The sequence below is a fragment of the Geotrypetes seraphini genome, chromosome 4 (genome assembly GCF_902459505.1).
Source record: "Geotrypetes seraphini chromosome 4, aGeoSer1.1, whole genome shotgun sequence".
NCBI classification, from domain to species: Eukaryota; Metazoa; Chordata; class Amphibia; order Gymnophiona; family Dermophiidae; genus Geotrypetes; species Geotrypetes seraphini.
In genome coordinates this window covers 252,151,826-252,176,558 of record NC_047087.1, presented here as the reverse complement: position 1 = coordinate 252,176,558, position 24,733 = coordinate 252,151,826, and the positions used below count along the sequence as shown (strand labels likewise).

Below are 24,733 nucleotides of genomic sequence, written 5' to 3'. Positions count from 1 at the left end.
TCCATGGAGTCCATGTAGTTGTAGCGAAAGAGCTCCAGTTCATGTTGACTCAGAGTACATGACCCCTTGGATTCAGTATGTTTGTGAGATTGGTGGAAGTATTTGCACTGAGGGAGACTCTTGCAGCTTGTTTTTTTGAGCAAAATTAGTGAGTGAGGGTGTCTGTGGTGGGAGACCATGCTGGTTTATTTGGGAGGAGTAGCAGTGTTTGCAATTCTCTTTCACTTTCAATTTATATTCTTGTAATTTCTCTCGCCATTTCAGAAACAATAATGCTGGGCCAGAACAGGAAACCGTAAAATGTGGTGGTGGACTGGAAAAATATGCCTTCGTGCAATGACTGAATGCACGGCCACCATTTGAAAGCGTGAAACCTTGAGAGCCGCATACACGTGCTGAAGATCCAGAATAGGCTTCCAATCTTCTGAACCTTTCTTTGGCATGAAAAATATAAAGAATATCTGCCTAAGCCTGTGTGTTCAGGTAGCACTGGATCTATAGCTTGAATATCCAGCAAGCGCTGAATGGTGGTTTGAACGTTGAGAGCTGTGTCTGGGTGACCTGTAGGAGAGGCCATGAACCAATCTGTCAGAGGCTGGGCAAAGTCCAGCTTATAGCCTGACCAAATAATGTCCAAGACCCACTGGTTGGACGTAATGCGCATCCAGGTGGAAATAAATGCTGAGAGCCAGCCCCCTATCTGAAGAGGGGCATCCCTCAGCCTGGCATCATTGTACCTCTTTGGCAAATGGTTCAGAACAGGAGGTGGAAGGCTGGGAACGCCTGTAGCCCTATGAAAATCTCTGCAAAGTGGCACTTGCATACGGTTGTGATCACTGTGAGCTAAAAAAAATAGAACGACCAGAACCCCAGGAGGGTCTGGTTCTGCTATCAGGCAGAGTCTTAGGGCGACAGTCCATCATAGAATTCATAAGGTCATTCAGCTTTTGCTAATCAAAAACTGCCCCTATAAAGGCAGTCTAGCCAAACTGGACTTGGAAGTGGAATCACTGTCTGATCCAAAGCATTCTATGGGCAGAAAAGAAGAATGCTGACACCTTTGCCAATCATACAATGCATCAGCCATATAATCTGTCCCAGCCAAAATAAGTTGAGGAGGGGAACCACCACCTCACTCTTAGTGTGTGCAGTCGAGAGAGACAGACGTGTGCGACAAAAGACGTCACTGAAGCAGCTTTAATGCCTCAAGCAGCTGCATCAAAAAGTTTCCTGAGGACCACATCCACACGGAGGACCTGCATATCCTCTAACACTACATCCCTTTACTGGAAAGAGAGGTGTATTTAGTTACCTGTGCCACCAAAGAATCTACCTTGGACTGGCCTAAAAGCTGCTGACACTCCAGTGCCAGGGGATACAAGCGTGACATAGCTCTAGCAATTTTCAAAGCAGCAGGATGCCAGGGAAAGGTAGCAAACTGCAAGCACACACTACAAAGCCAGGAAGAAGAAGTGGATGGAGCTGGCTGCATGACCAAAGGGAACGCCCGCAAAGGTCCAGCAAAGCCGCAGACTTAAATAAGCACAGGACCATGGGATCATCCCCAGGCTCCAAAACTCCAGAGGGATCCACAGATCCAGCACATAGTTCCTGATTTCCCACCCCAGGAAGCATTGCACCTGCAAAGAAGGAGTCAGCAGGCAAGTCATCTGCCTCAGGATCCCCCCTGATCAGGATCAGGCAATACAAGAACAGTGGTAGGCTGAGTGAAGGACATGTCCAAAGGAGCCACACTGAGAGATGCCACAGAGGTGGATTGGGACTGTGCAGGGGGAGAATACTCGTCCTGAGATTCAGACCACTAAAATTTAATAAATTCAGAAAAAGTGTCTGGCTCCTGGGGCATAGAGTCACCCTAAGGAGACTTAAATCTACGTTTATTAGGCTGCGGAAGGCCCGCAGACTGGAAAATGGATTTACCAGCTGTGCCGAGCCCCAAAAGCAATGAAGGCCACCCCACCAGGCTAGCTGAGCATTTGATCACCTGCTTCAGCAGGGGAAAGGCTAAGCTGAATGCTGCATGACATTGGGTGCAAAAATGCTCATAAAATACTAAATTTGCACAATCATGACAAGAATCCACATGAAGAGAGACCAAGGACTGCAACTCAACAAGTTTCCAGCTGAAATTTGTAGTTTTGAAGAAGCAGGGAGCTTTAGAAAAAAGATGATCGCTAAAAATCCAAGATGGCCACTGTCAAAAAAATTTGTGCCAAAATCATGATTTTAGGATTTTTCAGGGAACATCAAGAAACAGTCATAACCCCACTTTTCAAACCTCCCTTGATTTCTCTCACAGGCTGTCAGCCTATGTTCTCACTGTGACCTGACAGGATCTGTGCTGTAGCCTGCTTTCAGCTCTCTCACAGTAGCTGGATGAGAAAATTCACTGCCACCTTGCTGGGAATGTTTATGTAAAGCTGTTCTTCCGGGTGCCAGTCAGACTCCTATGTCTGACTACACCTCCACCCTTGTGGGCCAATGGCTGTGCACCAGGACAGGCAGAAGTGCGAAGACATAGCCAGCATCCTGTGAGACACCACTGAGCCTCCTAAGTGTGCCTAACAGCCTGCGCTCAACCCCTGCTTAACAGTAGGTGAGACCATGTCAGGGACAGCCCTGAGCTCCAGAGAAAACTATGCAGGCTGGCTAACAGGTACCCAGTGGGATCGGCCTGTCAGCTACAGACTGAAGTCATAAGAACATAAGATTTGCAGCTGCTGGGTCAGACCAGTGGTCCATCGTGCCCAGCAGTCCGCTCACGCGGCGGCCCTTAGGTCAAAGACCAGTGCCCTATTTGAGTCTAGCCTTACCTGCATATGTTCTGTTCCAGCAGGAACTTATCCAACCTTTTCTTGAATCACTGAAGGGTGCTTTCCCCTATAACAGCCTCTGGAAGAGTGTTCCAGATTTCCACCACTCTCTGGGTGAAGAAGAACTTTCTTATGTTTGTACAGAATCTATTCCCTTTTAACTTTAGTGAGTGCCCTCTTGTTCTCTTCACCTTGGAGAAGGTGAACAATCTCTCTTTCTCTACTAAGTCAATTCCCTTCAAAATAAGGTTTCCCCTCCACTCCTCAGCTTGCAGACCCAGAATCCAACTGGCATAATTGGGTCACACTTTCCCAGTCCACTTATCACTCCCTCGCCCCTCTTTCCACTAAAACCATCTCCTACTCCCGTAAGGCCCCTTGGTTTCTCCCCTATCACAGAGAACTAAAGCAGAAATGTCAAACTCTGGAGCGCAAATGGAAAAAAATCTAAATCCCCTATCGACAGACAGTCCTGGAGGGTCAACATCAAGTTCTACAATACAGTTCTGAAAAAAGCTAGACAGAACTTCTACGGAGATAAAATCACCAGATCCAACATTCAGAGCAGTACTCTATTCAATATCTGGCGTTCCTTAACTTCCAAAAAAGGTTCCACCTCGGTCCCCTCCTCCCCCTCAGCTGATGTTCTGGCGAAATTCTTCAATGATAAGATCACCACCTTGAGATCCCTCTTACCACCCACAGTTCCCTACAACTCCCTGGTGCCCACCGACTCCAATTCTACCCTAACGTCCTCCTACCCCATCCCAGTCGAATGATCCTGGTCCACCTTTGAGCCCGTATCCGAATCCTCGGTCCTCAAACTTTGCCTCAAACTGAAATCCTGCAACTGCTCCTTAGACCCATTTCCCACCTACCTATTTCCCACCTACCTATATGAGGAAGTTCCCGCGCAGGCCATCTCTTCTATTACCGAACTCATCAATTCCGCCTTACAATTGGGCCTTTTCTCCCCAGAAATGGACCATATTGCCCTCTCCCCTCTACTGAAAAAATCTGACCTAGACCCCTCCACACCATCCAGCTATCGCCCAATAGCAAATATCCCTCTATTAACCAAGTTGCTCGAGTCCATCATAGCCACCCAACTCACATCATATTTAGAGAGATTCTCTATTCTCCTACCTTACCAATATGGATTTCGTCCCAATTTCAGAATCGAATCACTACTGACCTCCTTAATCTCAAAGGTCCAACTACTCCACTCTCGAAATAAGTTTGCCGTCCTCCTTCAATTCGACCTTTCCGCTGCTTTTGACGTTGTTCACCATGACATCCTAGTCTACCAACTCTCCGAGATAGGCATCAACTCCACAGTCTTAGACTGGTTCTCAAAATTCTTACGTTCTCGTTCTTACACCGTCAACATGAATGGCACCTCATCCACTCCCTGGCAACCAACGTGTGGAGTCCTGCAAGGCTCTCCTCTTTCTCCTATTCTGTTTTAACATCTATATGTCCTCCCTTAAACTCCTCCATCTATCCCCCATAGAAACAATTTACACTTATGCTGATGATATCCTAGTCCTCCTCGAGACCGACCCAAACCTTACCAACCTCTCGGAGAACATATCCTCCTGTATAACTAGCCTCCAGTCCTGGGCCCATACTGTCAAAATGAAACTGAACGAATCCAAAACTAAACTACTTTGGCTCAGCCCTGAGCTAGACCAACTTCCCACCTCCATCCCCCTGTCATCTGGCTCCACTCTGCAGCTGGAGTCCTCAAGCAATGTTATGGGCATCATCATCGACTCCACTTTGTCCTTCAACGATCACCTCAATTCCTTGGCAAAAAAATGCTATTTCAGCCTTCACATGCTGAGGAAAGTAAGATCCTATTTCCATCAAAATCACTTTACCGTTCTCGTCCAATCTATCATCCTGTCCAGACTGGACTAAGCCTTAAAAAGAAAAACCTTCATAGACTTCAGCGGATCCAGAATGCCGCGGCCAAGCTCATCTTTGCAAAAAGTAAATTCGACCATGTCTCACCGCTCCTGTCTAAGCTTCACTGGCTTCCGATTATCACCAGGGTCCACTTTAAATGCGCCTGCCTAATTTTCAAAATCCTTCACGGCATCCTCCCTCCCTTCATCTCACTCTCCTGGAACTCCTTAAATCTTAATACCACCAGACCCACTCACAAACTAAAATTATCCTTTCCTTCATTAAAAGGCATTTCCCGTGCAGGAAAACTAGGGACCTCCCTCCCCTTCAGATTCACTGAGCTCTGGAACAACCTTACCTCCCCCCTTCGGATCCTGAGCTCTCTCCAACTCTTCCGCAAACATCTGAAAACCTGGCTTTTTTCAAAAATGTAATACCTACCCCATCTTTGGCATCCTAAGCCCCCCAAATATCCTTCTCACTATACCCTTTAACCTTATTGGAGTTCCTTTCTCTCTCAACTCTTGTAAACCGTGCCGAGCTCTATAATTGTGGAGATGATGCGGTATATAAACCTAAGGTTTAGTTTAGTTTAGTTTATCTTGAATGTTTCGATCATGTCCCCTCTCAGTCTCCTCTTTTCAAGGGATAAGAGGCCCAGTTTCTCTAGCTTCTCATTGTATGGTAACTTCTCTAGCCCCCTAACCATTTTAGTCACTCTTCTCTGGAACCTTTCGAGTAGTACTATGTCCTTCTTCATGTACGAACAGTGTTGGACCAGTGTTGGACGCAGTATTCCAGGTGGGGTGTAACAAATTTTAAAACCTTATTATTTAAGGACGCTTATGACTTATGACTTCCTACACAGCCCAGCCCACAGATTTCTGCCAAAAATAATAAATAATTAAGGAAGAGCATAGCTTCCCTCCCCAATTGTGCTATCCTTCTCTCCTATAAATGATTGTAGTTCTACCTCTTTTCCCTTATGCTTCAGTTTGTCATGTATTTGTCTAAAGTATTAGTTATACTTTCCAAATTTTATATTTTTTAATGTAATGTACACCGATTTGACAATTTTTAAAGCGGTATATCAAATTTTAATAAACTTGGAAACTTGTATTCTATGTTTCTGTCTTTTTATTGTAAATGAATTAAGAACTCCTTTTACTAAAATGTGGTAGAGCTTTCTACCGCGGGCCAGTGAGGTAAATGTTCCGATGCTCATTCAAGTCTGCAAATTCTCAAGCAGGCAGAGCTTTAAAATTGCTCCAAGCACCAAATTACCTGAAAAAGGGATGAAATTAGATTGAATTAAAAATAATAAAATGGAGAGAGCAGAACAAACACTCTTGCAGGCATGTGTGCAGAAAGAAAGAACTGTAGGTGGAGCTAAAGAACCCAGTGAAGTATAGTATTAGCAAAGTGAAAAATCTGGAGTGGATTTCTTCTGCAGCAGCACGCAGCTATGGGGAAATAACCCAGCTGTCTAGAATGTTTCACCTATTGCACTGGAAATATTGATTTCTCGTTACTAACTATTGGAACATACCTGATGAAGATATTTTCTCATATTACATTGTTGAAGTCATTTAGCAGTATTGCAAGTTTCTTCTATTGCAGTGGTTCTCTTAAGTCCCTTGTAATTCCCACCTAAGTATCATGTATAAATTCACCTTTGTCCTCTATATCATAATTAGATTGTAAGCTCTTTTGAGGAGGGACCATCTCATGCGTGTTTAATGTACAGAACTGTGTGTGTCTGGTAGCACTTTACAAATAATAAATAGCAGTAGTAGTAATACATAGTTCTCAACCCAATTCTCATGACGCTTTCAGCCAGTTGATTTTTCAGGATATTTACAATGAATATGCATAAGATAGATCTGCATACCAAGGAGACAGTGCATGCAAACTTCTCTCAATCATATTCATTGGGGATATAGTGAACATCTGAAGGGCTAATTATGTTTCATGAACTGGTTGAGAACCACTGCCCTATAGTTTTGGTTTCTTTTGTAAACTAACAATAGCACAATATATTAACTGTGAAACTGAATCAGTGCAAATGTACATCTTATCTATTATTCTTGTTTCCAAAATTAACAAGAAGTTGTTATTTAAGGGGTAATTTTATAACATATATTTTTTAGAGCAGGGGTAGGGAACTCCGGTCCTCGAGAGCCGTATTCCAGTCGGGTTTTCAGGATTTCCCCAATGAATATGCATTGAAAGCAGTGCATGCAAATAGATCTCATGCATATTCATTGGGGAAATCCTGAAAACCCGAATGGAATACGGCTCTTGAGGACTGGAGTTCCCTATCCCTGTTTTAGAGTGTAAAGCAGATTTTATGTACAAAAATGGTTCTTGTAAACGTGCATGTTTGTTTAACATGCAAGAATGTGATTGATGAAAACATATGTACTTTATACAGACTGTGCATAGACATTTACAGGGGCTTAGCTTAGAGCAGGGGAAGGGAACTCCGGTCCTCGAGAGCCGTATTCCAGTCGGATTTTCAGGATTTTCCCAATGAATATACAGGAGATCTATTTGCATGTACTGCTTTCAATGCATATTCATTGGGGAAATCCTGAAAACCCGATTGGAATACGGCTCTCGAGGACTGGAGTTCCCTACCCTTGGCTTAGAGCAGGGGTGTCAAAGTCCCTCCTCGAGGGCCGCAATCCAGTTGGGTTTGCAGGATTTCCCCAATGAATATGCATGAGATCTATTAGCATACAATGAAAGCAGTGCATGCAAATAGATCTCATGCATATTCATTGGGGATATCCTGAAAACCCGACTGGATTGCGGCCCTCGAGGAGGGACTTTGACACCCCAGGCTTAGAGAGAGCAGAGAAGGAGCTGTGATGTATACATTTATTTTATCAAATGTTTGAGTATGATCCTTTACCCTTTTACTGCTTTGCATGCATAAAGTACATGCACACATTGTCATTTGCAGAAAAAAAGACCAGTTATAAGTGCCCATCTGCTGACAAACCATGCCAGTTTCTAGCAGTTATAATTTCAGGACACAATACATCTGGACAGATATCCTTGCTGTTATGTTAAATGGTTATGTGATTGAATTATATTCCTTAATTTTTTTCTTCTTGAGCCTGGTTACATTAATTATGTCCATAGTGCCATCTTATTTATTTATATATCCCTTCAGGGATCTGAAGCGGTTTGCATTATTTGATGGTCTGGCATTCTAAATGTCTTCCCTATCTATCATGTGATTTTTGCATGAACAGTGAAAGCAAAAGAAGAGTCTGCTGAGGATCTATCAAAAAATTATATTTGCTGAAAAAATATCACTGGGGTAACTGTTTTATTATTATTCCCTATCTGTCCCAGCAAGCTCACAATCTAATTACAGCACTTGGAGCAATGAATAGTTAAGTGATTTGCCCAGGGTCACAAGGAGTACGCTGTGCTTGAACTTACAACTGTAGTATACCAAGGCAGCAATTTTCATCACTAGACCACTCCTCCAATCCAAGCTTAACACGCTAACTGCACAAATTTATGAAGGTTCTGAGTATTTTAAACTTGCCTCTTTGTGTTGTCCATGAACCTTTTCTTAGAAACTAGGGAACTGAAGGATTTTCCTCTAACCTCAACGATCTTGCTGATTTACATTACTTTTTCTTAAAGAGCATTCTAAGAATAGAACTAGACTCTGCTGATGGTAAAGGCATTGTAGACAAGTTCCTTCAATGTTAATATATATATATATATTTCTATTAAAAAAAAAAAAAAATTACCCCATGACTCAAATTGATGTTATTCATTTCTTCTTGGTCCATGGAAAGATTAGGTTCTTATCTTGCTAATCTTCTTTCTTGTAAACAGGATTGGTAGTCTTGACCAGCAGGTAAAACCCTCATTAACCACGAGGATTGTAGAGAGCCCACTAATTTCTTCTCATGCTCCACCTCCCATCACTCTGGGATGAGCTCCACCTCAGTCAGTACCAAAGCTTCTAGCGAGTCCTAGAGTGCCATCATAAAAGAGGGGTGTGGGGAAACTCCCCCAAACCATATAAGTCTGTTCTGCTCTAAATACACAATGATGGAGCAGAGACACTCGTAATTATTAATAACTGCAGTTTTGAACATAGAGGGGTGCTATTTCTGATGCAGCAACCAAATGGCGAAACACGGATTCTCTTGTTGAAGAAAGATTTATAAGAACTTCCTGGTGTGTTGGCAATTCATCACGTCTTCCAATTTTTCTTTTGCTGGACTGCGGCTTAGAAGCCGCTCTACTGCACTATATAGGACAGCATTAACGATATGCAACATAAAGCTAAGTAAAACTCTTTAGCGTTTTTTGATAAGTTTTATTGTTTGACGCTTTTGGAAAAATTTTGCCTTCTCGGTTTGTTGAACTACTTACCTCCTGTTGATTACTGGCCTTAATGGTGGGGTTTCCCAAAAAGTATAGCCCAGGTTTTTTGTAGTCAGAGTTTTTTCCCCTTATGTGGGAATGTTCTCTCAGTTTGCTTTTCCAGGAGCTGACCCATGATAATTATGAAAATACTCCCTTTCTTTAAGCCTTTGGCTTCAGGGAGATTTATTCTTTTGAATGTTGAGGTCCTTTTTGAACATTTAATACTGGCTATAAGTGGAAACACCCTACATTAAGCCTGGACACTCCTGAGCCTAAATTGCTCTAAATACAAACATTAAATACCAATGCTTTTACAACTACTAATAGGTGTGTGTGTGGGGGGGGGAACCCAAGGTGGAAACAAAGGAAGCCACCTACTTCTGTGCCATCTGCACCAATAGTTCTGTTGCTCAGTATTTAAGATGATCCTCTTATGTTGGAATTTCTCTTCATTCCTGACTTTACTGGGCAGGCGATAGAAACAAGATATCTGACAAATCAGGCATGTCTGAGACAGAAAGCAAGGATGGCAGCTATATAATATTTGGCTGGATATATCACTTGGAAGGAAAGGGACTAGGAGGCATTCTTGGGGAGGGACTAAAGGTTAGAGTGGATAATGCTAAGGATCCCGTTCTATTTGGACAACTTTAAAAACAATGGATAATTGAATTTAAATTAAAACTTAACTCAGAGAAAGCTAGATTCTTTTTTGTTCCACGTCGTTAACTTTGAATGCAATAACTTCAATGTCTTCGCTTATGCTGACGACATACAACTTTTACATTCTATTGACATTGATAACCCTTCAGATACATCTGAGATTAATGCAAAATTAGAAAAAATACATCTTTGGCTAAACAATAATAGACTCGCATTAAACATTAATAAGACTAATGTACTATTGTTTCCCTGGAAAGATAACCCAAAGCTTAAATTTCCAATTACCATTAAGGATCATCCAATACAAGAGGTAGATAATATTAAAATATTAGGTGTCATCTTTGACCGTAAACTTTCCTTTCATAACCATATCAGCAATGTTATTAAGTCATCTTTCTTTAGGCTTCGTCAAATCCGTTCTGTTTCCCAATTTCTTAACAATAATTCACTTAATATTCTCATCCACTCTCTTGTTTTATCCAAAATAGATTACTGTAATGCTCTCTTTAAAGGCATAGCTCAAAAAGAAATCAAACGATTGCAGATCATACAGAATACTTCGGTCAAGCTTATCTTTAAAGCCAAAAAATTCGACCATGTCACTCCACTTCTTAAGGAAGCCCATTGGCTTCCCGTTACTCACAGAATCATATATAAACTCAGCTTGCTTACTTTCAAATCTCTTTCTCTTAAAACTCCGGCTTTCATATATAAATCATTAATCCCTTACACCACGAATAGAACATTAAGATCTACCGACCAACATCTACTGACAATTCCGTCCCTTAAAATCATAAACACAAGACGCCAATATATTTTTTCCGTTACTGCGCCCCAAACCTGGAATTCTTTACCTTATCACTTGAGACAAGAAGTCAATCTAGAGAAATTCAAAATTAACCTGAAAACCTTTCTATTTAATGATGCCTTTTTAAATTAACAATAACTTCATTATAAATCAATTTTAAGATCAAGCTTTACCCCTTCCTCGTGTACTTTCCCTAAATGTTATCCCCATCTTTATTTTTACATTGTAACTTCTTGCCCTTTCTTTCCCATTTGTTTCTAGTATTGTCATTTTGTCTTAAGTTCAGTCAATAATCTTCAATGTATTACTATGTTATATTGTAATTTTTATAATGTACATCGCTTTGAATTAAGATAAAGCGATCAATCAAAACTGAATTAAACTTGGAACTTGGAAACTTGGAAACTTATCCTATTCACTCTACCATTAAAATATTGGGAGTGATTCTGGATCAGAATTTAACCATGAAAGATCAGGTGGATGCTTTGGTACGGAAGGGTTTCCATACATTGTGGAAATTACACACCATTAAAGCAAATTTTGATGTTTCATCGTTTAGATTATTGGTTCAGACATGGTTCTGAGCCAGTTGGATTATTGTAATATTGTCTACTTTGCTGGTTACCAAAAAATCTATGTAGATTGCGCATTATTCAGAATGCTGCCATTCGACTGATTTTTAATCTGAAAAAGTTTGCTGTCTCCCCTTTTTTCATGAATTGCATTGATTGCCAGTTGAGGCTCATGTGAAAATTAAATTTGGTTGCATTTGTTATAAGGTATTGTTCGGCCTTGCAACTATCTTGTGGATTTGTTCACATTTGTTAATTCAAAGCACTCTCAACGCACACATGCTGTATTTATCTTTCCTTCAGTCAAAGGTTGTCAATATAAAAAATATCATCAACATTTTTGTCATTTCAAGCTGCAACACTCCCCCACCCCAATATAACAATAAAATACCATCAATGACTTTTGTTGTTTCAAGCTGCAAACCTCCCCCCCCCCACCACCAATATAACAATAAAATACAGAAAGAAAAACCCAGCCACAAGTTTCAGACCTTCTTTAAATCTCATAGAATTCTAGTCCCACTTTGACACACTATTCAATTTTGACACTGATAAGGAGTTCAACTCTAATTGGACCAACTTTAGCAATCAAATCATAGACAAAATTGCACTCCTAAAGAAAGGAAAAAAGAGATGACACATAATTGATGGCTGGTATGACAAGGAACTAACAACAGAAGGCACAACAAACAGAAGGCACGACAACTAGAAATAATATGGAACAAAACAAAGAACAAAAAGGATAAAGCAATATGGAGATCTAAGATAAATGAGTACAAAAGAATCACCTAGGAAAAACAGCATACCTTCTACTCTAGCAAAATAGGATCCTCCACAACTAATAGCAAAGAACTCTTCAGATTAATTAATACCTTATTTGAGATAGACCAACTCAAAAGATCCTCCTTCACCCAATTACCATCTTCAGAGAACTTTACTTCTTACTTCAAAACAAAAGTTCTCAAACTTAGAACCTCCTTCCAAAACCCCCTACTAAACTTTCCCCTATCGACCACATCCACTCACACAGAAACAACCCCAGCAAACAGGTACTGGAATCACTTTGAAAACCCCAACTGGTTCCAATTTCTCAAGCTTTGCAAAAAACATACCAGTTCTTACTGCCTCCTAGACAACTGCCCACTCAAAATAATGAAATCAGCTCCTACTTCTTTCAAGGCCATGCTCTTCGACTGGATTTCACTTCTAATGTCTAACGGTGAATTTCCAACCAACCTCGGCCACATCCTCATCACACCCATCATAAGAAACCATAAAGATCCCATATGAACAATCACCAACTACAGACCTGTAGACAACATCCCCTTCTTTACCAAATTGATAAAAGGGCTGATCAACACCAATCTGACGGCCTACCTGGAAAAATTCTCAATACTGCACAAATATCAATCAGGATTCCGTACACATTACAGCATCGAAACAGCCATAGCCTTCATTGTGGATTACATTTCCCGTGTACTCAGCTCACGGAACTTTGCACTAGTTCTCCAATTTGACCTGAGCAGTGCATTTGACCTGTAGACCACAAAATACTACTAAACTATCTAGATGCCATAAGCATCTATGGCCATGTGTTAAATTGGTTCAAAGGATTCCTGAAAAACCGATCCTACCAAAGCATTAGTGAACAAGTCTACTCCCAATCTTGGACCAACTCCTGTGGTGTCCCACAAGGCTCCCCACTATCATCAACTCTGTTCAATCTATACATGTCTTCATTAGGCCATGAACTATCCAAACTAAATCTCCAAACATACATATATGCTGATGACATCACAATCATCATCCCCTTCTCTACACTATGGACTGAAACCAGACACTTCATTTCATCTGTCATTGATCACGTAAAACAATGGACAAAAAGCTTCAAACTAAAACTTAATCCAGAAAAAATCAAAATATTCATGGCCATCCCAACAAACAAATACAAAGTACCATCAATCAGCTTACAAGGGAGAAACTTTCCATTTAACCCCACCATAAAAATCTTAGGAGTGACCTTAGACCAACAACTGACATTTAACGCCCACACCGACATCTTAGTAAAAAAATGCTTCTGCCTTTTATGGAAACTACATACAATAAAACCATATTTCAGTTTTGCATCGTTCAGACTGTAAGTACAATCACTAATCCTAAGCTCACTGGACTACTGCAACTTCATTTACCTAGGATCCTACAAAAAAACTATCAAAAGATTGAGAACAATCCAAAACACAGCCATACGACTGATTTTTGACCTTAAAAAAAATACGACCACATCACTCCATATTTCAAAAAACTGCACTGGTTACCAGTAGAGGCCAGAATAATTTTCAAATTTGGTTGTCTGTGCTTTAAAACACTATTCGGTACTGCACTCACCTACCTTCTGAAACACTTTGGGCTCCTTTTACTAACCTGTGATAGTGTTTTCAGCGCGTGCAGAATTTTAGCGCACACTAAACCCGTGCTACGTGGCTAGAACTAACACCAGCTAAAACCGCTGGCACAGCTTAGTAAAAGGAGCCATTTGTTCTCCAAAACAAACTCTGCCTCTCAGAACACTATTATTCACCTTTCTGAATCCCAAAGAATCCCAATTCAAAAGATTCCTTGACAAGACACTTTCCTTCCAAGCAGAAAAGTGGAACAATACTCTAAGTGACTTACTCCTTAACTCATTGTCATACCAATCATTCAGAAGATCACTGAAATCTCATTTATTCGATAAATTTGTTTAAACTTCCTCAAACGATTTCCTCTATGTCTACTTGCATGCTCCTGCCTTCTGATATATATAATTATGTTACATGCCTATTTGTTTACTCCTACTTCATGCTCTTGATTTAACTTTGCTGCATTCCTGAAGCCTCTCTTATTGTAAAGCATCTTGATCTGAAAGGTATGACAGGATATAAATAAAGCTATTATTATTATTATAAAGATCTGAATTCTCTAATAGCGACCTCTTGCTCATATCAGCATTTTAGAAGACAATTGAAAATGTATTTGTTTACAAGATTCTTAGGAAATTAATGTATTACATTCAACTGCATATGTGCAGTTTTTTATTCTATTTTGTAAACCACATAGAACTTAATGGAATTGCAGTATAGAAATAATTTTTTATATTATGTTCATGTTGTGGACTACATAAAATGCCTGTTCTAAGAGATTACTTATCTATTTAAATTCAGGATTGCATATTCTGCAATTCAGTTTAGATAGATAGTATGGCATAAAATACAGTATTTATAAAGTAAATTAAATAAGCTATCTGGTTAATTTTAAGTGACAACAGCCCTGATAAATGTTGGCCTTGATATATTTGACAATTAACTAGTATTCAGGGTCAGTCCATTGCAATTGGTTGAGGATCTGATTTTGATTCTATCAGGTTTGCTGCTTCCTGAGCTACCGGATGAAAAAAAAAATTTGTGGAGGCAGCATTCACAGCCCTTGGAGGGAAGAAAATTTCAGACATTGTAAAACAGTGATGCCTGGGGTTTGTAGTCAAGGTATACTGAACATTAGTGAAGTTCCAGATGAACCTCTTGTTTGTGGCCCCAAGCAGTTGAAGCCTACCTTGATGACTGGGCTGAGCTGAGGAAAAATAATTGATTAGTTCAGAATAAACTCTTAAGGTGCTGGAAACCAACAGAGATTGGTTCCAGTTTAACTGAAGCCCCAAATCCCCCACCCCTCTGCCTGGAAAAACAAATAAATTGATACATCAGTTAAATTAAGTCCATACTTGAATAATTCATTCCTTGAGATAGCTCTGTTTGTTTGAGGGTCAATTGCATAGATCATGAGGTCACTTTTGGTATAATCCTCTTCTGAAAACCCATCTCCAAATCTTCGGGCACCTATGGACTCTACCACCACTGTTGCACCAGGAATCTGGTCCTGGACATAGCGTTCTAAAATTCTGCAAATGAAATAGAACAGCATTTTTTTTTTAAATGTCTATGTTATCCACATGAAAGGATACTAAAATTTAATCCACAAAATACCACTGTGAAATTAATAATATAAACAAGTAAAAACAATTAAACTATGTGATTATAGCATTCCCCTTGCAGAAGGGATTTTGGACTTCTATACCACCTTTTTATAGTTTTACAACCACACTCAAAGCAGTTTACGTACAGGTACTTCTTAAAGCATTTTCTCTATCTGTCTTGGTGGGTTCACAATCTGTCTAATATACCTGGGGCATTGGAGGATTAAGTGAGTGACTAAGGAGACTAAGGAGAAGCACAGGGTTTAAACCCACAACCTCAGGGTGTTGAGGATGTAGCTCTAACCACTGACCCTGGGCAAGTCACTTAACCCTCTGCTGATCCAAAATATGATATGCATGTATCAGGGAGAAGTTGCTGGTAATAGATTTTGGACACAAGAGTACATATACACATACACTTCTGAATTTCCAGAAGTAGGTACTGATATTTTCATGCAAAAAGTACCCACAAATAAAGTTGGTATAGATTTGTGTGTGAACTTTTCTGTCAGACAGTTTTCAAAAGAAAATCTTTACTTTTGAAAATGGATTTAAAGGTAAAAAGTACTAGAAGACTTTATGCATATGTTTTTGTTTGAAAGTTGCCCCCTAAAGACCAATTTTAACTGTCTCCTCTCAGTACAATCATTTTAATTTTAGCTATTTTAAAATATTGGCTATGCAGTGCACTGCATCTTTTTATAATGTCATACACCATGTAGAGATATTTCATTGTTTGAAGAACAGTTGAAGAGCTTAGTTCCAAAACTTATGTACAAAAAGATATTCTCTGGATAAAAGTAAGTTATTATTTTCAAGAATTTTAGCTGACATAATAAAGGTTTTTGAACTACATAAAAGCTTACAATGGAATACCTATTCATTATACTTACTTTTGCCCTATGGTTGTCCATAAAGACAAAAATATACTTAGTAGATTTTTTAAATTTTATGTTCAGCTGTAAGATACTATAAAAAATGATTCTTTCTATTTAAAAAATGAACACAGAACGTGTTAATCTCCACATTATAAGGCTTATTTTCTTGCCAAAGTGTCCAAATTGCTATTTTCGAAGCCCATTTTGTAGATAGATTTCTATGTTGTTCATCTACAGTGTGTCTAAAGTTTAAGGGGGCATGTTGGATGTGTAGTTTGAGCGGGACTAGAGTGAGCTTATGATTTGGATGTTTTTCTGCTATAATAGAACATTGAAGAAAATGTCCAGGGCAAAATTTGGTTGTTTGAGGCTAGACCTGTTTCAAAAACTAATAATTGCCAACATGGTGCTGAAACCGACCAAATGACCACTGGGAAAATTAAGGCATGACCCTGACACCACACTCCCCTAATGATCACTGACCCTCTCACACCCCAAAATTGTGAAACAGTACATACCTGTCTGTTTGACAGCTTCAGATGTTATGACCAGTAGCAAGCAGGCTACTGAAGTAGCCTAGTGGTTGCTGCAGTGAACTATACTTTTCACTTCTCTATTACCCTCCAGGTACTTTAGTTAGATTGTTAGCCTTCGGGACAGTAAGGGAATTTTTCAAGTACCTTTCTTATTTCTAATCTTAATGTATATTTTCTGTAAACCGCTTAGAACCTAACGGATGTAGCGGTATATAAGAAATAAATTACATTACATTACATTACATGGGAACCCAGGGCTATTTTCTACTCTAATTGGATGCTTGTTGTAAAACATGTGAGTCCTTCAAAACCCACCCCAAACCTTCTGTAATTACATATAGGTAACACCTGCAGGCATAAAAGCTATTGTTGTGGTATACAGTTGGGTCCAGTAGGTTTTGGAGGCTCACCATACATTATATGGTGGTTATGGCAAGATGTGTACCTTTTTATGTGAAATTCACTGCTGTATGACCAGTCTATGAAAAATGCTGGCTGCTCCCACATCCCAATGTCTTTTTTGTGTGCATTTTTTCTTTTGGATTTTTTTTTTTTTTGTGAGAATGTTTCACTAAGCACAAATGCATCTAAGAAATGGCCATTTTTGAAACAAAAAGATATAACATTTTCCTTTTTTGAAAATGGTCATGTTCGTTACTGGATTATTGGATGTTTTCTGCAAAACATCCAAATGGATTTAGATGTCATATCAAAAATGCCCCTCTGCATCAACTTCAAATTTATACTTTTAAGTTACTTTTAACTGGCAACAATAAGATAATTTTCAAAGCCATTTTTAAGTAATTTACCGTATTTTCGCGGATATAACGCGCACCCGTGTAAAACGCGCACACGGGTATAGCGCGCAGATATCACGATGATATGTACAAAAACTTTTGTATACCGCGCTCACGGGTATACCGCGCATGATGCCCGACGCTCCTTTCGCCCGCCCTGACTTTCCGTGCGCTGTCCCGACTCTCCGTTCACCCCCCCTGACTTCCGTGCACTGCCCTGACTTTCCGTGCGCTGTCCCGACTCTCCGTTCACCCCCCCTGACTTTCCGTGCACTGTCCCCCCTTGAAGTCCTGTCCCCACTTGAAGGTCTGTCCCCATCCTGAAAGCCTGATGCCCCCCCCGACGTCCGATACATCCCCCCCCCGGCAGGACCACTCGCACCCCCACCCCGAAGGACCGCCGACTCCCCAACAATATCGGGCCAGGAGGGAGCCCAAACCCTCCTGGCCACGGCGACCCCCTAACCCCACCCCGCACTACATTACGGGCAGGAGGGATCCCAGGCCCTCCTGCCCTCGACGCAAACCCCCCCCCCCCCAACGACCGCCCCCCCCCCAAGAACCTCCGCCCGTCCCCCAGCCGACCCGCGACCCCCCTGGCCGACCCCCACGACACCCCCACCCGCCTTCCCCGTACCTTTGTGTAGTTGGGCCAGAAGGGAGCCCAAACCCTCCTGGCCACGGCGACCCCCTAACCCCACCCCGCACTACATTACGGGCAGGAGGGATCCCAGGCCCTCCTGCCCTCGACGCAAACCCCCCTCCCCCCCAACGACCGCCCCCCCCAAGAACCTCCGACCGCCCCCCCAGCCGACCCGCGACCCCCCTGGCCGACCCTCACGACCCCCCCACCCCCCTTCCCCGTACCTTTGGTAGTTGGCCGGACAGACGGGAGCCAAACCCGCCTGTCCGGCAGGCAGCCAACGAAGGAATGAGGCCGGATTGGCCCATCCGTCCTAAAGCTCCGCCTACTGGTGGGGCCTAAGGCGCGTGGGCCAATCAGAATAGGCCCTGGAGCCTTAGGTCCCACCTGTGGGCGCGGCCTGAGGCACATGGGCCCAACCCGACCATGTGCCTCAGGCCGCGCCCCCAGGTGGGACCTAAGGCTCCAGGGCCTATTCTGATTGGCCCACGCGCCTTAGGCCCCACCAGTAGGCGGAGCTTTAGGACGGATGGGCCAATCCGGCCTCATTCCTTCGTTGGCTGCCTGCCGGACAGGCGGGTTTGGCTCCCGTCTGTCCGGCCAACTACCAAAGGTACGGGCAAGGGGGGTGGGGGGGTCGGCCAGGGGGGTCGCGGGTCAGCTGGGGGGGCAGTCGGAGGTTCTTGGGGGGGGCGGTCGTTGGGGGGGGAGGGGGGTTTGCGTCGAGGGCAGGAGGGCCTGGGATCCCTCCTGCCCGTAATGTAGTGCGGGGTGGGGTTAGGGGGTCGCCGTGGCCAGGAGGATTTGGGCTCCCTTCTGGCCCGATATTGTCGGGAAGTCGGCGGTCCTTCGGGGTGGGGGTGCGAGTGGTCCTGCCGGGGGGGGATGTATCGGACGTCGGGGAGTCGGCCGGGCAAGAGGGCTTGGGCTCCCTCTTGCTCCGATCGTGGATGCGGGTGCGGGTGGGAGCGCGTGCGAGCGGTCATTCGGGGTGGGGGTGCGAGCGGTCCTGCTGGGGGGGTGAATCGGGCATCGGGCGGGGTGGGAACTATGTTTAAAAACTTTTGTATACCGCGCTCAGGCATATAACGCGCGAGGGGTATGCGCGGTAGGTAAAAACGCGTATAACGCGCGCGTTATATCCGCGAAAATACGGTACTCCCACTTTTATTAAGACATGGTAGATATTTCTACCACGGCTCCAAGCACTAAATGCTCTGAAGATGCTCTGATGCTCATAGAATTCCTGTGAATGTCGGAGCAGCGTTGGAGCATTTAGTGCTCTGGACCATGGTAGAAACCTCTAGCACAGCTTAGTAAAAGAGGGACTTAATCATATATTGCTAGAGAAATAGAATAATTAATTTAATCTGGATTAAAAGTTACTCGCTATGATGCAGGGTCTTGCTGGAAGAAAAGTTCTTCAATTTTAAATTAGCTGGGTGTACATGGCATCTTGAATGTAGAGAGATATGTTGGAGAATGTCCAGCGATGAGTCAAAGAGGAAAAAGCTTAGGTGAATCCCCTTTTTATGAACTGTAGGTACTTGACGTCCAGGCCAATCACCATGGCAGGAGCTCAGAAGTATTGGCCAATCAGAATTCAGGCGTAGTGGCCTATCATAAATGCAGGAGTTCAATTAAAACTTGTTTTCTGTTCAGGCTGGATGAGATCATCTGGTTTGGCTAGTCATTTGATTACTAGCAGGACAGTGCCTTCATTGAAGTTTAATAGGGTCTTTGGAAATATCCAGTGGTTTTGTCTTATCCTAACCCCTGATGGCTAAGTTTAAAGAGAGCCATTGCCTTGGAATTTCAGGTCTTTTGTCTTATCTCAGTTTTGAATGGCTTAGGCTCTGTGGGCTAGATTCACTAAAGTCAGCAATCGTCACTAAAACTTTTTTCACAGGTTTAGCAACGATCGCTGCTAACCAACCCGATTCACTAAACGGCCCACCACGTGTTTTTCCCCTCGATCACCAGTTTTACGATCCTGCCATGCAAATTAGTAAAACCCCATGCAAAATAGCCAAACGATCAATTCACTTACAATGCTTGGCTATTTAGCATTGGGTTTTACTGATCCTAAAACCCGACTGCTGTAGACCTGTCGGCAATTGCGTTTTGGCGTCCCGATTGAAGTTTGATCGGATAGGTTACACCCTGAGGCAGCAGACTTGTGAAACGCTGGCCGCCGCTGGTGTACCGATCAACAGAAGATAAGTTGAAAGCTATTTCTTCTATCGTTTAGCACTAACAGCTCTGCTTAAGGTTTTTATATTCTGGAGTGCAATGGAGGTTTTTTGCCAGAGAGATTAACACCTAACCACCTGTTAACCACCTTTGTGGAGGTGGGAGGGTCCCAGTCTGAGGCTTTTTCCTCCAATTTTTTAACTGGACACTATAATTAAGCCTAAGTCTAAGCTGCGCTGTCTATTTTCCACCTGACATTGCATATTGCTCTTGTGAAAGTGTATTCTGGATACTTTTGAGTTTTTCCACAAAATCCGTGTTCTTTTAGCTAGGTAATTGTTTTACTGACAGGTCTGCCTGCTTTTTTTAAAAAAAAATTTTCATGCCACTGATATTTTGCATGTATTACACAAAAAAATAAAAAAAAATCCCCCACCGCTACCGACGTCCCTCCTCAATGACCCCCGACAATCTCACACCCCTGACTATTGTGGCGACCCACCCAAACCCCAAAAAGATTGCAGTAGGAATGCCCACTCACTCCTGCTATGAAAGACTTCCCCCCTCCACCCAAACAAAAAGATATGAGGGATGCCCACTCCCTCCTGCCCCAATGGCGCCCCCGCTCCCTGAAAAAAACTGCAGGAGGGATACCCACTCCCTCCTGCCCACAAATACCTCCCCCCTCCTCCCTGAAGAAAAAGGCAGGAGGGATGCCCATTCCATCCTGCCATTGGAGTCCCTGCCCACTCCCCTGGCTCTGGCCCCCGTACCTGTGATGGGAGCAGGAGATACTGAAAACACCTCCTGCTCTGGCTCCTCCCTGACGACATTGGTCCTTAGGCCCCTCTGGTGCATCATGTGATGTACAGTGAGGGGCCTAAGGACCTGATTGGCTCAGGTGCCTCGGGCTCCTGCCTTGGGAGGGGCCTGAGGCATCTGAGCCAATCAGGGACTTCCTTAGCAAGAAGCTTAAGGAAGTCCTTAATGACCAATCAGGGACTACCTTAGGCTCCTTCCTAAGGACATCCCTGATTGGCTCAGGAGCTTCAGGCCCATCCTAAGGAAGGAACCCGAGGCTCCTGAGCCAATCAGGGCCTTAGACCCCTCCCCACGCATCACATGATGCACTGGGGAGGGGCCTAAGGCCCAGTGTCATCAGGGAGGATCCAGAGCTGGAGCTGTTTGCAGTACCTCCTGCTCCCAACATCACAGGTACGGGGGCGGGGGCCAGGGAAGGGGGAGTGGGAGGGGGGCCTCCAGTGGTAGGAGGGAGTGGGCATCCCTCCTGCCTTTTTCTTCGGAGGGATAGGGAGGTATTTGTGGGAGGAAGGAGTGGGCATCTCTCCTGCTGTTTTTTTGGGAGAGCAGGGGCACCTTTGGGGCAAGAGGGAATGGGCATCCCTCCTGCCTTTTCTTCAGAATGGTGGGGGAGATCGTTCATGATAGGAGGGAGTGGGCATCCCTCCTGCTATATTCCTGTCACTGCTGTTAGGGCTCTGCGCATGTCTCAATCACTCACTGAGTTGCTATTATTAGTGAATCTAGGCCTGTGTCTTTTGTTCTACTTCAGCCTCTGTTTGCCATTGATCACCTTCTATTCTGGTGCATATCTTGCAGAGAAAAGTTCTTTTTAACAGTTGTACCAATTCTAATTGTCTTTTGTATTCATTGAAAGGGGTACTTAACAACTTTTGCTTTCAGGCAAAAGGCAGATGACCTGGGGTTTCTCTGAAACACACTTTACATTAAGCAATATTTTATCATTTATAAATCCAGCAAAAAATAATCATATGCAACAATTACACAATTTGTATGCAGCCAGGAGGCATTTTATTCCTGCAAAAACAATAGAGAGAAGACTCTTACAGAAATAATTGCAGATAATTTGATTGCATGGCTGAGAAAAAGAGCAGTAGACAAAACTCTTCAAGCTATTGGAGGTGGTTCCTGTCACTGGGTATGGTCCCAGAATTGAATTCCCGGGTTCGCCACTGACTGCAGGGGGTAGCTGGGCTGATTCTAGAGGTCTGAAAATTGGGTCCTTTAAATTTAGGCAGAAATTGAAGATGCCTCTTTTTCAGAGATTTATTTTCAATTATTGGCTTTATATTTGTGTGTGTTTTATATTAAGAATTCTCTATTGATAAGGGTGGGGAGGGGGGAGATAAGAGAATATTATATGTATCATTGTTGATTATTAAGTGATATATTTATGGTTATTTGTATGGATATGTTATCACACTTATTATAAGTTTAAAAATGAATAAAGATTAAAAAAAAAAAAAAAAAGAATTCTCTATTGTTATATCCTAGTGTGCTACACTGGTTTTCTTATGTGTACTCTGTATTGAATCAAATTGGATTTACTAACTGCAGTCAGATTTTGTTCTATATTACCAACATACACATGCTGGCCTCTTTATGTTAGATGTTGACATGTCCCATTGTTAGGACAAAAAACCAAAGAATAGTCTGAGAGATATTTAGAGCATTGAGATTAAGCAGTATATTTCTGCATCTCGATGGCCACGAATTTGGACTTGGAGATTATGATGTACAGCATCAGCATCTATGAGACAAACTTGGTTATTCTTATTACGTAGGATATTTTGGACCCCCAGTTCATTTGAATAAGGTAGATAGTTCTAAGTCTAATAGATGCTGCCATTGTCTAATTGATATAGGGACCTTGGATCATCTGTTGTATTATTGTCCAATGATACTTAATTTCTGGAAGTCAATTTGGGGACAAATATATATTATTCTTGAGTCATTAATCCCATTAACCTACGAAGCCATAATTTGTGGTACAATATTGCATATTAAGCCTTCTTTAGACAGATATAAAAGCCGGCTATTCTTGATTATGACCAGAATAGCCATCCAGATGATTACACGTAACTGGAAGAGTTACGACAGACTGAATTACACATTTTGGTGGGCAAATATTTGTTCCACATATAAATACGAGAGAATGAATGTGGAGTGTTTGGGGTCTAGTATGATATTCAATAAGGTGTGGAGCCCATTGACTGCATATGTTGAATTGCAATGAATGTCAGGTATCTCCCTTTTTACAGATTCCTTACACATCCAGGGGGGATGGGGTGGGGGAGGGGAAGGTATTTGGGATTGCTAAAGGTATTTATCTATAATATTGCAATAATATATGCATATACAGTATAATAGTTATGTGAGGAAGGGAGGGAGAAAAGAATTGATAATGTATTAATTTTGTGTATTTTAAGTGCGTTATGTATAATGCTCATGTTTAATATAATTGTATTGCACTGTCAAAATTTGAAAATCAATAAAGAATTAAACAGACATGTCCCAACCTGGCTGTCTCAGTTCTTATTTCTATGTTCCGTCTAAAATTGTGTTTCATGTATGAATTAATCCTTGCAAATATTAACTGAGAAATGCTGGCTCATGTATTCAAAATATTAGTGAACAGTATAATATGCAAAATCCATACTCGATAGAGCACATTCTTGCATGTTAAACACAATATTAAAACAGGGTTAGCACAAATTGAAAATAAGCAAAGAAATTTTAAATAATCCAACAAAAACACAAAAATATTGATATGAACCCTCCCAATATTTAAATGCCATGTTCAGCATTGGATTCAAACCCAGATATCCAGCACTAGCCCTTGGATAACTATATGGGTAAGTTAGGACAGTAAAATCGCTATCCTAATTTACTAGTTCTTATGGGGGCAGGTGAGCCCTGTGGTGGGGGAGGGGGGTTAAGTCATTGAGGTAGGGCATATGCCTGGGTAGACCATGAATTAGCAGCCTGGGAACATCAGCTTTGCAGCCTAATGATCCTAGGCTGTGGGCTAATGCTGCTTGTGAGGTGGCTCGTAAGCAGGTTTACTCTCCTAAGCCAGGATTCAGCAATCTGCACTACCAGGATTATGGTTACCAAACATAATCCTTTTTAGAGGACTGTCAAGGTGCCGGCGGAATTTCCAGAACCCGGAAGTTTGTCTGGGTTTTGGAAGTCCCTAACCTCTGGGCTGCATCTGGAGGGCGTCTGCACATGCTCAGATGTTGATGCCATTACATCATACACATGCACACATGCGCTTGACATCAATGCGTCAATGTCCGCGCATTCACAAACGCGGTCGTGAGCCGGGGAGGTTTGTGGGGAGGGCAGGGCTGGGCGCAGTACAGGATGAAGCTGGAGGTGGAACGGGACAGGGCTGGGGGCAGAATGAGGCAGGACCAGGTGTCCTTTTTTTATAGATGAAATCTGGCATCCCAAACCAGGATCCCCCAGGTTGCTAAATCCAATGGGGCATCAAGGTGTGGTAAAAGGTAGGCTTACCAGATGTCCAGATTTTCCCGGATATGTCCTCCTTTTAAGGACGGTCCAACAAGAACAGGCAGTGGGGGGCGGGGCTAGGGCAGGACTGGGAGCAGGATTAGAGCATTACAGGGTAGGAATGGGCGGAGCTAGAGGGTCAGG

At 42.5% G+C, this 24,733-nt stretch overlaps 1 protein-coding gene across 6 annotated transcripts in view; it reads right to left on the bottom strand.

The window, feature by feature from the left end:
• The window catches only part of PCDH15 (protocadherin related 15), a 2,123,136-nt gene that overhangs the window by 92,089 nt on the left and 2,006,314 nt on the right, over positions 1-24,733 (bottom strand). For all 6 annotated transcript variants that reach the window (XM_033941002.1, XM_033941006.1, XM_033941004.1 and 3 more), the window contains one exon: positions 14,950-15,126. In XM_033941002.1, the coding sequence (XP_033796893.1) occupies positions 14,950-15,126 (177 nt within the window). The remainder of the gene's footprint in view (positions 1-14,949; positions 15,127-24,733) is intronic.